A 14,114-nucleotide genomic window follows, 5' to 3' on the forward strand; every position below is an offset into this window, starting at 1 on the left:
TGAGAGATGGAGTGCAGTACGGCGTCTAGAGCTCACTTTTAGCGAATGTTTGGAGGAGTCAAAAGACGCCACGAACAAAAGTTCTGAGCCAAAGATGCGGGAGCAGAAACATAAAAAATACAGGAACAAGGATGCAAATGAGAGGGAGAGATGACGAAGGAGAAGGGAAGGAGATGTTTGCCTGAGAAAAGTTTCTGTTGACCTGGATATGGCTGCGTTGTTCAGCTCTGTTCAAAGAGGGAAAAGAATCTTTTTCCATAGCTGCTTAGTTAGTTCTCGCTTCTCTTTATGATGCAGCTACAAGTTTCAACTTAATGCGATACGCTCATCTGCTGCATTGTATCGTATGGGATGGTATTGAGCGCAGCAGGAGCACAGCAGCATGGGAGATGAAGGGGGTGTGTGTGTGTGTGTTTATGAGGGAGACAAACATAGCGAGCGCCTCTGTGTGTGTGTACGTGCTCTTTGCAAATGCCAAGGCATCCAGCGTGCCTCCATCCTGTGTCTCTGTGGTTATCCGGGTTGTGATATGTACTGGATGTGACACCGACGCTGCAGCATTCTGGACCGCCTCCGGACAGCAGAATGAGTGTGTATGAGTGCGCGCGCGCGTGTGTAAGAGATGACAAGGACGGAGTTACCTTCAAAGTCCCACGATGCCAGCTAACTATTCAAACAAGGCTCTGCATCTCTACCTGCCTACTGCCACCTCCCGCCTCCCTCTGCCTCTCTTTTCTCTCCCCTGTAAGCCTCCTCGGTGCTGCTTTACCTTTCCCTTCACCACCTCTTCTTCTCTCGTCCCCTCCCGTTTCGCCCTCCCTCCCTCTCTTGCCATATGGAACCCATTACAACCGTTGTCGTTTCTCACCACCGACATTCCTGAGGGCTTTCCACCACTCACTGACTTTACATCAACCTTGTGCTCCTCTTTCCTTGTTCACGCTGTTCTTCATAGTCGGCTTATCTTTTGTCATTTCTCTCCTCGTTTTCTTTTTAACCTTTCAATATCCAGTTCCCCTCTTTTATTTCCCTACGTGTAGGTAAAATGTATGTGATTTTCCACTTCTGGCCCAAGAAAACATTCACTGTGCCCCGGTGTTGACACATTTTTTTTTAAATTTTACAGATTTACACGTTTAAGTTAAAACCTGCCCTTTTAGCTCTGTTTTGGCCTCCTCCAATTCCTAAAGGAATACCGGCCTTCTGTCATGCGCTCCTCTCACACTGGTGGCTCGATGTGGCAGTGTTTAACGGTACGCTTTTCAGGAGTGATGAAGTCAAGTTGGATTAATTTTGATTTGCTGATGAAGCTCATTTGGACTCACAAGGCTTTGGCACTTAAAATCTTCCGTCTGGCGGGAGAATCCTTTCAAAAGTTGCATTCACAAGCTCAGAGTGTGCGGTGGAGGCCCCAGAGGTGAGCGCAGACAGGAGATCCGTGAGCGAGGTTGTTTTGCTGGAGAGTGGGCAGGCAGGAAAACCAGATCGGACAGCAAGAGTCTGAGCTGCTGGCTGGCACGCGTAGGGAATCTGGAGCAGAACAAGAATCGGGGTTAGTAACTTGGAAAACATATTTAGAGAGAAGGCAAGTTTCACTAGAGAGCCTGAACAATATCACCGGCTATAAAGACAGCGGTCTGTAGGAGAGTGGGCGGGAGAGCTGGTCCTCATATACTGCAGGTAAGTGATGAGTGGATCGATGCACCGGCTTACAGAGGAGTGGAAATCACAGGGTAGCCACACCTGTAGGGAGGCACCATAGAGATTAACAACAAAAGTACTTGCTTATAAAAGGATGCTTACCCATATAAATTTTAATTTGGTGCAAAGAAGTCGTTTACAAGCGTTTTCGTGTGACAAGTTGGTAGCGAGAGCCTTTCCCTGTTGCCGTAAACACATTGCATCACAGCCCCGACCTTTAAGCGTACCTTCTTTGAGACGCCGGCGACTTTGACAGCGCTGCCGTATTTGATGCCCACGTTCAATCGTCGGTTTGATCTACAGAAAGCAGCCTCTTGCTGTGGCTGAAAATGACTAACATAAAGCATCCTCATTGGTGCTTCTTTGTACGACACTCAGAGCTCAAAGATGCAGTATTTTTTCCAGCATTTCTCATGTTTCTTTTGTAAAATATATTCCCAAATCAAACTCTGTCAGACGTGTTTGCTATCTTTGGAAACTTTGCGACGTCCACTAGAATTAAAGAAAGAAATGCGTTATTTTGCCGACTTGATTTACTGCCCATCATAAATCTTCGGCCATCCTGTGGGACGCTGCGAGATGAAGACGATGAGCTCGTTTTACAATGTTGAAATTACTCCCTGCTATGTATGTGATATATACCGCTAAAGATAAAACACAAGTTCTTGGAAGGAAAGCGAGCATGGGAGATTCATTCTCCCTCTCCTCCCCCCGCCTCCCCCCCTACTCCCCCGTCAAACTCACATCCATTTCACCATTTCATCCATAATAGAAATGTTCAGAGGTATCTGGGCCATGCCTTCTAGAGAGACTCAAACTCTCATCAATTTACATTATAGCTCTCTCTTCTCCCCCTCTGTCTCTTCCGAACCCTTCTCTGTCTCCCTCCACCTCGTACAAATGCGTCTCTATCTCTCTCCAGCTCTATACACACAGTCAAAGACCACTTTCTGCAGCTCTTCTCCAGGGTATATGGTTCTTTAATGAAGACAGTAATAATGATTATGGATATTTTAAAACCGTCTGTCTGCCCCGCGCACTGATGGGAGCAGAAGCTGCAGTGTCTGCATGCAAAAGGTCCTGTCAGATGATGCAGAATTTCAAACAGCTAAATCATAATCATCGGCCATTATTTCCTAACAACAGCTTAAGATGACAAATAACGTGTCAAAAGTTCAGGAATTCAATGATTTCCTTTACTTGAGAAGCTACAGCCACTGGGGTTTTTTTTTTTGCTTTAATATAAACGTGTCAGGCTGATGTTTGTGTCTGTGTGAAAACCACGAGCACGGTATTAATATATCATAAGATGACTCTGCACACGGGTGCCGCTGAAGATGATAATAGCAATTTTTTGAAGCAAGGCCTCGAGTTCAACCTGCAAAACGGTTTTCAGACATGCTCTGAAAAAGCCCCCTTTTCAGTTGCAGAAGTGATCAAAGATGAGGTCAAGATAAAAGAGCACAACACGAGTAACATTTAAAAGCTCCTGAATCATTTATCGCACGCCTATCAGACGGAGCGGCGGGCAAAAGGGATGTAGGTGAGACGTGAAGAGGACAACAGGTCAATTGGACGAAGGCGCGGCTCCCGCGAACAAGTATAAAAGAAAGATTGCGCATTGGGCCGAATTCATGTTCCATATACTCCCGACCATGTGTTTTACATTACGTGTTGTTGGTGTTTCTGGGGTTCTGATTGCTGCAGCAGAAGAGTGGAAAATGATAGCTGATCCTACTCTGTGTGGGTTCTCTGCAGAGCAGGAAAAAAAAGAAGAAGAAGAAAAAATCGCTTCACCGTAGCAAGTGATTTAATCCAGCATTGAGGCTTGAAATAATATTTTCCCTAAAGTGGGTAATGCAGTCTGTCAGCGGAGTGAGATAATTTTGCATTTCCAAATCTTTTAAATCATTTTATTCATACCTGAGGAGTAATTATTTATTCTTTCAAGACTTTAATGCTTATTTGATAGAAAATTCATTAAAGTGCACTGGAAGAAAATTAATTATGGCGCGGGATTCACCGCGCGAAGCTCCACGTGTTTTCATCGGGTTTAAAGATTCCGTGAAGGCTCGAGTGACATGTTCAAAATGGACGTTTTCCGCTCTGTGTGTGTGTGTGTGTGTGTGTGTGTTTGCTCATTGTGGCATACTTTGGAAAGCACCTCTCCAGCAAATGAGACCCAGTGGATTTACTTTAGACAGCTACTAGATGGCCTGCAGGTGTTGCAGCAGCTCAGCGGGCCTGTGTACGTGTGCGCTCGTCCTGTAGAGTGTATATTCCTCCCGTAGCTGATCGGTTTGCTACTCTTTAGTGTGCGTGCCCCCCCGCCGTGCGTCTGACAGCGTGTGTACATTAATGGTGGGTTTAGGTGCGGGGGGCTGCACTGAGGGCCCCTGTGTGTGTGATTACACTGTGTATACCATGAGATTAGTGCAGACAGCTTTATGCGCAGGGGCCGCCATAAATCTTCCCCCCTCTCCAACTCTCCAACGCCACAGAACCCAATACCGCCGTCGTTTATTATTCTCTAATAGATCGGTCCTTTGCTGTCTCTCCTTGGCTTCCCGCTCACACCAGGTTGTGGTTAGCTCAAGGACAAAACCGCCTCAGAGGACGGTAGGAGGTTAAAGTTTAGAAGAGTTTCGAGTAAATCCTCCAGACTGATTTCATTTTGGTGTGTTTTGTGTTCTCCGCCAACTCCAGTGTCCGCTCCCATTTCTTTTCTTCTCCTTCTTTTTTTTTCGCCCTAGCCTTTTATTTTTCCACATTTGTTGCAGTTGCAATCTGTCCAACTCCCTTGCTTTCTCTTTGTCCTTATGTGTTTGCTCTGATGCTTTATCACTTGGAATCCCACCTCTCTCTTTTGTCTCTCGCCTTGTTTTTTTCTGGTTTTTTCCAGCATCCAGTCTGATTTTTTTCCCCTCTCGTGGACTCGGCGCTCACACTCCTATGCCCTTCCAACATCCCCCAAACCTCACCTCCCCTAGCATATTCCTCAAGTTCACACAGACATACATTTCAAACACGTCCCATCCCTCCCCCTCCTCCGACTGCACCTGTGCGCCCGGCTTTGGTCTGGACACGGCTCAGGTTGCCTCTGTGGAATCTGGGAAATGTTCGAGCTGTCCGATATGCCACCTAGAGCAGGCAGATAGACGGAGGCGGGGAGGCCGCTCAAAAGTCCTTTTTGGTTGATTTTGAACCATCTCCTCTCGGTTTAAAATGTAAAAAAAAAGTGGCTACTGCATTAAAATAGTGGTAGAGAGTGGGACAGGGAGGAGTGGGAGAATGGGAAGCAGGAGGTGTGAGAGGTCGGAGCAGTTGGGAGGGAGGGAGGGAGGGAGGGGTCAGGGAGACTGACACTTGAGTCTTCTCAGCTCGACTCGGGAGTCGTGGCAGGGGGACGCTTGGGTTGAGAAAATGATGTTTCTGCCCTCATAAAAGAGCTCCAAAGAAGAAAAGATTGTAATGCTCACATCCCCCTCCTCCCTCCCCTCCTCTCCATCTCCTCTACTCACGGCCTTCTCCTTTCTCCTCCCCCACCCCCCTCGGTGTCACCTCTGGCCCCCTCCAACCTCCCACGCCATGTTTCAAAGTGTGGCCACATGAATGGCTCTATTGTTAATGGCCGAGAGAAAGGGGAAGGAGAGAGACTGGACGGCAAAAGAGATGAGAGCGAGCGAGAGAGGATTTAAAAAAATAGAAGCAGACAGAGAGAGAGAGAGAGAGAGAGAGGGAGAGTCTCTGTCAGAGCGAAATGTGGCCAAAAAGAAAAGAGTAAAGGGAAAACGTAATGTTGCTCAGGGCTGTCTCTGAATGGGATGATTTATTTAGATGTGGTCACAGATGAACTCTATAAAGTTGTTTATGAGTTCACCTCACTTCACTTTTCCCTCTCCGGCTCTCCATCCTCCCCTCTTGTGCCTGCTTCCCTTTTTTTCCTCTGGAAGTTTAACAGCCTTGTGGCACCTCGGAGATTCTGAGGGCTCTAAAAATTAAATGGCACTCTCTGGCTAGACGTTTTTTTTCTTCAAAGGCGGATTTAAACACATCCACCTTATAAAAAAAGAAAAAAGAAAAAAAAAGCAGAGTTTAAGTGATGTTTGAATGCAGCCCAGGTTTGTTGACACTGAAGGCCTCACACGGAGGGCATGGAAAGCATGCCTCTGAGATAAATACACAGTATTTTTCCCCTTACCACATGATTAGATTGGGACAAGGTCTCCCTAACTCCATCCTGTTTACACTGCACATAGACACTATCATTCACTCACAAACGCAGGGTTAACCCGGGTTAACTCGGCAAATCTGACACCCTGAGCATGGAGCCTATCAGAAAATTGAGTTCTGTTGGAGGAATGGGCTGGAATTCACCATCACTCTCCATCTTTCTGCCCTCCTTTCCTCCACCCTTTCTATTTTCCCCCATTTGTTTTGGCCTCCTCTTCCAGGTTATATTTTAGGACCTTGTTCTCATCCTCTGTGGGCTGTTTGTGGCCGTGTTTCCTTTCTGCTTGTTCTCCACGTCTCTTTGTTGTCGCTACATACCTCGCCTAACGTGTTCGATATTTTTTTTTATTTTTTTGTCCGCACTCCTTCCTCTCTATCGTTCACTTCACTGATTTCTCCGTCTTTCTTCCTGCCGTTCTTTTAAAGCACCGCACCTGCCCGGTGGCATTTTACCTCTCAGAGCATTCTGTGTGTGTCTGTGTGCGTTTTCCCAGCCACTCTGCAATGCAGCTCAGCTCTGACTCAGGGTACCATCAGGTAGCACTCAAAGAATGCGTCACGCAGGATGCTAAAGGTGCTTGTTGCTGTTAAGGTGTGTTCATGTGTGTGCTAGTGTTCATGTCTAGGAAAAAACAAGCCCAAGTGTGTCTGTGTGTGTTTGGATGTGGGTGGATGTGCTTGGGCAAACCTTTTGTGTTGAGCAGAAGGGCATTTGTATGGGTTTGTGTATGTGTTGAATAGATTTTTCTGATTAGGCTGTGCTACACAAGCCTCAGGAACTAACACCATGTTTACAGTTCTCGCTCTATAAATGGCATGAGTACATGTGCTCACCAGTCTAAAGCCGACAGGAAGGTGAAATAAATGTGTGCGTGTACGCGTTGAGTGAAGCTGAGTGCCTGCCTCTCCTGTCTAAGTATTGCCTGATAACCCCGAGTGACCTGGGTAATGAGAAGTGGAACAGTGGCTTCCCAGCAGGCCTCTGGGCCCGCCTCAGCTAAAGCTCCTCCGCCGCTCAGCCTGCATTATGAAGCTTCCCTCCAGTGTACGCCCGCTAGCCAAATACACCGACAGACAGAAGAGCTTACATCTCAATTTTTAGAAAGTCTAAGGCTGTTTAGATCACATTGCTAAGAGGTAGCTGTAGCCTGCTAGCTTGCATTGTGTGATTGTGAAAGAAAAACCATACAACCAAATAAAAGAAATCCTTATCGTTTGGAAAGTATAATAATTTGCATGTACACCCATGTTTTTTTTACTTTGTTAGATAGCTGCGTGTCATGAATTTTATCGGAACAACTCGTTGCTCAAAACAGCCAGCAGGACTGTGTAACATGTTTTATCTTTTCTTCACTATCTCTGTTTAGCTGTGCTAACATCACAATGTTATCTGTTGGTCATACTTACTTGACAACGACAGTGAAACACTCTTCAATTACAGCTAACAGTGTTAGCATGCTAAAATGCTAACCTCAAATGGTGAAAACATTAAACATTAGCATACCGATGCAAACATTGTGTAGTGGTCTCACTTGTGGAAGCTAGTTTTAGGGTCCATTTGTAGTTTAGTGGCGAAGGAACTACTTATCCCATAATGCATTACACATCCTAGATTACACAGCATGTGACTTCTATGTATGTAGAATTTAATACATTTTTGTATTTTTGCATGATAATAATGGTTTGTTCCTGACTGCAGTCACCACTCTTGTGGTTTCTGAAGTTTGGCGCTAACTCAGTCACCTGACATTTGCAGGTTTAATCACTTTTTGTTAGTACTATAGACATTCACCAATCAGAGATGTTTCAGTTTGGGATTGTTTGCAGAGTAGTTTGTTGAAGCTTTTCTCTTTAAACAAAGATATCATACAGGGTTGTGGTTTCTAAAGAAGCACATGTCAACATTTCTTGGTGCCAGAGCTTGTAATAAGTCTTCTTTGCATGGTGCAGCTTATGGCTCATAATCAAAACCCTTATAGAAAACATAAATGGGATTTTTGCTTTTTCAGCAGGTAGTGTCCAATGTAGAGACCAGATAATCTTAAAGCTAAGAAAACTCAGATTAGCAACAATACTTGTTTATTTTCAAGGTTCCTGGAAAAATATCAGGAAAGCCACCGCTTTACTTGTTTTGTCTCAACAGAAATCAAGGTTAGGCCATCTGAGCCTTGGTGTAGCCTCGGAAATATGTAGCTCTAACAACACTTCAACCAAATCGCGTGAGATGCGTAGACTTGAGCGTTTTTCGGAGCTTAACCCACAATTGACACTAAAAATCATTATACTTTCTCTATAGTCTTTACTGCGACTGGATTTCATTAGTATGACTTTAGCGAGCCCACAGCTGCAGAACAACAGGCAGTATTAATTTGCTGGGATACTCATTTAATCCCTACAACTGAGCTAATAAGAAGCATATTGTAAGTGAAAAAAAAGTCATGCTAGATAATTTTATTACCAAAAGTCAAACCATTTTCAGTCCTACCTAATATCATTATGGACTGGTATGATCTCTTTGTTGTCTTTTAAAGGAGGCTATGAAAGGAAAATCCTTGATAAGCAAACGATTTATGCGTTAGTGAAAAGTGTGAACAATATTTTTTTTTAATTAACAAACGAAACTGTCACTTGATGTTTATGTGAGAGCAGCAGTATGTAGCCTGTCTCCCTTTGACAGAGCAGTTATGTAACATGCTTCATTGTCTTTGTGTGCTTTGTGATCCTGTATTGTTTATTTTTAATACTCAAACGGTTGTCTGACAGCAGAACAGAGAGAATAATTAAGCAGGTTTTAGTGCTGTGACTCCCCAATGTTCTTGTGGATTTGTTGGAAACAGAAAACAGCGTTTGAGTCAGAGGTAACAGAAAATGGGCTCTTTAACATTACACGCATTTGCTTCCTCCCACATCCACATCAAAGTGACACGTAAGATTCTGTGAGAATGCTAACAGTAGAATAAATCCAGCAAATCCCCCCCCCCACCCCTCCATTTGAACTTTTACTACTATAAACACTTTCCTTCTTCCTGTCAGTGGTGACATTTATTTTAACCCGAGGTAGATGGTGCATAGTTCTGTTTTCCCACTGTTAGCCAGTCATGCTAGCATGGTGCGTTAAAGTCATCGCAGGCCTCGGGCCGAGGGGCTAAGTTGATAACTCATAGTATTTGGCCTTATCAGCAAGAGATGGCCCTGTGCTTTGAGGGGGGGATGACACAGACTTAGTCATTTGTTAAGTTTATGCCCTTGTGACTGCTGCGTTTCATGTTCTCTGCTCCGCAAAGACCTCTGGAAGCTATGCAGTCACAGTAAGCCCACCAGCCTTCAAACTGCAGCAGCTCTTTTCATGTAGGCTGAATTAATTTCAATTTTCGTTTATAAATCTTTCCTCAAAACCTGGTCAGCGTTTACCCCAGGAAAACTATTTAACTAAATTAAACACATAGCTGCACACAGAAAGCCACAAAAGTGTCATGGTAGTGATAATCAACCTCACCCGCTTCTACTTTGGTGGAATTTAGTCAGCCTGCTGGATTAGAATCGCATCAGGCTGAAGGTTTTCCATAGATGACAGGTGTCAACTCATCAGACGAAGAAGAAGCGGCACGCCGTTCATACCAAAGCAGATGAGGGAGTGATACAGAAACAGCTAATTAGCAAACTAATTAACTGTACATACCTGAGAACTGGCTTTGGCAGCTTTGTTGATCTACAGTGAAAGTTGTCTGCCTGGTTCTTCCTCAGTGGACATGCCTCAGTTCTCACATCAAGAGCTGTGGAAAAATGAAGTCGGAGAGAAAATGTGCATTGCAGATGAAGAGGGAAACAAAAATCTAAATGTTTTTCTACAGTTTTGATAGTAACATTATGCTTGTACTACATTTTTCATGCGTAGTTTCACACGCCGTGCATAGAGTGAAAAATCTTCTAGTACACATGCTCTCTCTTAAATGAATAATTAAGTAATTCAGTTCATGAGCGTTTCCTCTTCAAATATTTTACTCGTACTTTGTCACAGATAAATAACAGCAATATAGCCATCTGTCTCTGCAGTGAGTTCCACATCCTGTGGATGTTTTTTCTGCTCTGCAGAATCTGTGACCTTAAGGTAGTGGTGCATAAACTCTCTGCCTGCTGCAAGTTCTGGCTAAAAAAACCACCATTGTCAACTGCAGTATAATTCAGTTCAGTTTTATTTATATAGCACCAAATCACAGCAGCAATTGCCTCAAGGTGCTTTATATTGTAAGGTAAATACCCTATAATAATATGGAAATAAACTCCAACAACCAGGCGACCCTCTATGAGCAAGTACTTGATGAAATGGGAAGGAAGAACTCCCTTTTAACAGGAAGAAAGCTCCAGCAGAACCAGGGGGTGAGAGGGGCAGCCATCTGCTGGGACTGGCTGGGGGTGAGGGGAGGAAGACGGGACAAAAAACACACTGTGGAAGAGAGCCAGAGATTAATAATAACTAATGATTAAGTGCAGAGTGGTGTGTAAGCACACACTGAGTGGAGAATAAACACTCAGTGCATCATGGGAATCCCCAGCAGCCTAGGCGTATGACAGCACATCTAAGGGACCGATGGAGAAAGCATGAGATCAACTCTAGGCAGCCATTAATATACCTGATCAGCACATGCTAATATTAGTGACAAGGTTAGCAAGAATAATTAGCTAAAGGAACAACCGCCCCTCTATGAGAAAGTATAAAAGAATATAATATTTATTATATAAAGCTTAAAATAGAGCCACATATGAATAAAGTCATGCTACAAATGATCAGAAAAAGCACACTTCCTGTTAAAAAGATGTGTAAGAATCAAGGACATGTTTCTTTTCTCTGTCACAGCTTGCCCATTCAAGTAGATGAGATAACTTTGGCCAAAATAAGTAATTTTTTTAAGTGAAAAAGCTTCCTTTTTAATACTTTTGATTATTTTAATATCTGCTTAGTCTCAAAGGCACCAGATTTTGATTAGTTACAAATATCTGTGAACTCATGGGGATTAGTTTACAAAAGAAAATGAGTGGTTTTCTAATAACTGAATCCTTTTTGGCTTTAGCGGTGGTTATTTTCCCCGCGTGAATCATCAATTTGTGGTTATATTTCCTGCGTTTTTCTCCACCACCTTATGGGGTCAGCGGGGGATTGCGTGAGCTTGTGTGGTAAAAATTTATTTGTGCAGTTGACTGCACAGCAGTTCCTCTGCAAAGGCACCTGTTCCCTGTGAAGGACACAAAAAGCAGGATAGAAGAAGGAGAAACGGGAGCGCTAAAGGACCCATCTGTTGCTCATTCAGCAGCAAGGACAGGTGGCTCTGAACTGTTTATAAAGACTTTAATTAATGATTCTCTGCCTTTCTCTCCCTCCGTTGCCTCCTTTCTGTTTTTTCATCTTCGCCTCTCCTTCCTTTAGATTCAGAGACGACAAGGGCTACGTTCTGTACCCTCAGATCGGGGACCGGCTGGACCTCATCTGCCCTCCTCTGGACACCGCCAGGTCCACGCCGGAGTACGAGTTCTACAAGCTCTACCTCGTGTCGACGCGGGAGCAGGCGGACCGCTGCGAAGTGATGGGACCCCCCAACATCGTGCTCACTTGCGACGAGCCCACCCGCGAACGCCGCTTCACCATCAAGTTCCAGGAGTTCTCGCCCAACCTCTGGGGCCACGAGTTCAAGAGCATGCAAGACTACTACATCATCGGTGAGTGAAGGACCCTGACCAAACGCTGGGTCGATGTGTGTACGTGCGCTTACGGCCGTGTGTGTTGAGCTTATTTGCAGTGTGCGGTTGGTGTCGGTTGGAGGGCGGGGGGTTGTTATGATTGCATGGTTGATTTCTGATTGTGCCTGAGTGTGTTTGTTTATTTCAGAGATGATAGCGCTGATTGGGCGGGTGTGTTTACAATAATTAGGTTTGAGAATTGCGTGTGATCCAGCCCACAGGCGGAGATACAGTACAGGACATGCACTGCACTAAAAACAAGAAACACAATAAAACAAAACATTCATGACATTTGAGGTTTTTTTCCCCCAAATAAAGTAAGATGTTGATTTTTTAACTAATTATTTACGTCACCTAAAGTTTCACCTCTGTGGGATTAACCACGCTTCAAATGCAATCTGGGTTTTCTTGTCTCCTCTTGCAGCGGCCCTAGGTTTGCCGCATGTGTGGGATTTTGTGCTTAGCGGTTAGATTCGTATCGAGATGCTGTCGGCCATTGCGACGCCCTCTTTGTCCCACTGCGCCGGGCTCGGGCCTGTTTATTGTAACTGCCAGCCTTAGACGGTGACCACAGATGCTGAGGCGCAGTTTGTTTTGGTTTATTCAAAAGGTTTGTTTGGAGTTTAGCCGTGCGGATGACCCGATGAGGTCACCGAGGCGAGCGAGGCCAAGTGTCTGTATCAGACGGAACGATCGGCGGGTAAAGTTTGCGTCAACTGAAACGTGGGTTGTTTTTAAATGCGGACCTGGGGCCAACTGGAGCAATGCACGCACCACATAGGGATCACGCTCAAGTGCATGTACACACACACACACACACACACACACACGCCCACGAGTTTCCAGTACAAACACAGGCGCTGTAAAAACACCTCGGGAGTGAGACAGCGAGCAGGATAGACAAAGAAAGAGTGAGCGAGAGAGCGAGAGAGACCCTGATTCCCATAGCTCCCCTCCCACGCACCTGCGAGGTCTATTCACTCAGGTGTGCAAATGCTCTTTTCATTTCTTTTCGTCTGCCGGTGGAAAATAAAAACCTAAAAACGACAGAACGAGGAGAGCCAGGAGGAGGAGGAGGAAGCTGGGACAGAGCTAGAAAGGCAGACAGGGAGAGAGAGAGAGAGAGAGAGTACGGAAGAGACAAAGAGAATGTAAGATTTTTCCAAGTCTGTGAAGTCCCTCGTGCCTTTTGGTGTTCCATATTTGTTCACCTGTTTCAGGTGTGCTCGGTTTTTTACTATCAGTCCACAAAAGCGGCGTGTTTGTGAAGAGAGGCGAGGCTCTGGGCACATTTCTCCTTTACCCTGCGTCGATATCAGCTCACAAGTGTCTCTCTCTGATTAGATGTGAGGGAGCGAGATAGCGTGTCGTGGTGCAGTAAGCCATCGTGTACTGTATGTACTGTAGGGACGTGTGTATTGGCGTATGTGCGCCCAGAATCTCGCCCTGATAAGTAGGGAGGAAAATGAATGCAAGCCTCACTTCCTGTTAGATGAATCAGTAACGGACACAATATTGAGAGAACCCGAGCAGCCATCAAGTATCACAGGAATGCTGCCCTGTGGTTTCACTAATCCGGTTTTGAAGCCTCGAGTTTGGTATTCCGACTCGCAGCATCTTTGTTTTTGTAGCCACAAGTGACCATATTTGTAGAAGAAGGCGCACGCTAAGTTATTAGCTAACCTTAGAAAGCCTTAATAGGAAAAACACAATTCAAAGACTGTATGGATGCATTGCATGGCGAGTTAGTGCCAAGTAACAAACAAATGCAACAGTAGAACGTCACTAACGCCACAATGATCTGGCCAGAGCCATCCATATGGATTCTTGTGACTCCGGCCTCTTTGAAATGGTGCAGTAGGTGGTGACTTCTGACTGCAGATAAAGAAATCAAATGCAGTAACTAGTAGACAGATACTGATATCCACCTGATAGTCAAAGTGGGCGTGTCCTATGTAATACATAACTTTACAAGGGGCACGCCTTTTATAATACAATTTAAACAGATCAGTCATATAAAAAAATCCCCTCTTGCTGTTGTCCTGACGGGGGTTTATTTATAGAGACTCTCATACTTACACGACTGAACAGTTAAAGATGTCGAAAACGCCCAGTTCCCGCCACATAAGAAGAGTCAAAGTAGAATTTAGTTGTTGCCATGAAACATTTCGCGGGGCCGCGTAGGTGTAGGGTCCACATCTTTTCCTCCGACCTTTTATTTCGCTCCCCCTCTCTTCTGTACCCCAACCTGACAACCAGGTGTCCAGAGATAGAAACACCTTTATCTCCACTCACAGCCCAGACTGATCGATTGACAGCTCCAGCCCGATCGATGACGGCTGCAGCACAAGGTCACGCGTGCACTCTCGCTCTCATACGCACACGCAGAGGTTTACTCCCAGATTCGTAGAGACACTCGGATGGGTGAGGAGGAAGGGGAGTAGCCG

General features: G+C 45.0%; 1 protein-coding gene and 1 long non-coding RNA gene across 2 annotated transcripts in view; one reads left to right on the top strand and one right to left on the bottom strand.

The window, feature by feature from the left end:
* Positions 1 to 14,114, top strand: part of efnb3b (ephrin-B3b) — an 88,719-nt gene that overhangs the window by 30,339 nt on the left and 44,266 nt on the right. Inside the window, exon 2 of the mRNA XM_039609464.1 lies at positions 11,357 to 11,646. Within this exon, the coding sequence (XP_039465398.1) occupies positions 11,357 to 11,646 (290 nt within the window). The remainder of the gene's footprint in view (positions 1 to 11,356; positions 11,647 to 14,114) is intronic.
* On the bottom strand, positions 1,654 to 14,108 carry LOC120438894. Its single transcript, XR_005612236.1, has 3 exons — positions 13,747 to 14,108; positions 9,614 to 9,707; positions 1,654 to 1,743 (listed from the first exon to the last, which is right to left on the bottom strand). It is a non-coding gene; the product is annotated as an uncharacterized LOC120438894 (long non-coding RNA).

The sequence above is a fragment of the Oreochromis aureus genome, linkage group 3, assembly GCF_013358895.1.
Source record: "Oreochromis aureus strain Israel breed Guangdong linkage group 3, ZZ_aureus, whole genome shotgun sequence".
NCBI lineage: Eukaryota > Metazoa > Chordata > Actinopteri > Cichliformes > Cichlidae > Oreochromis > Oreochromis aureus.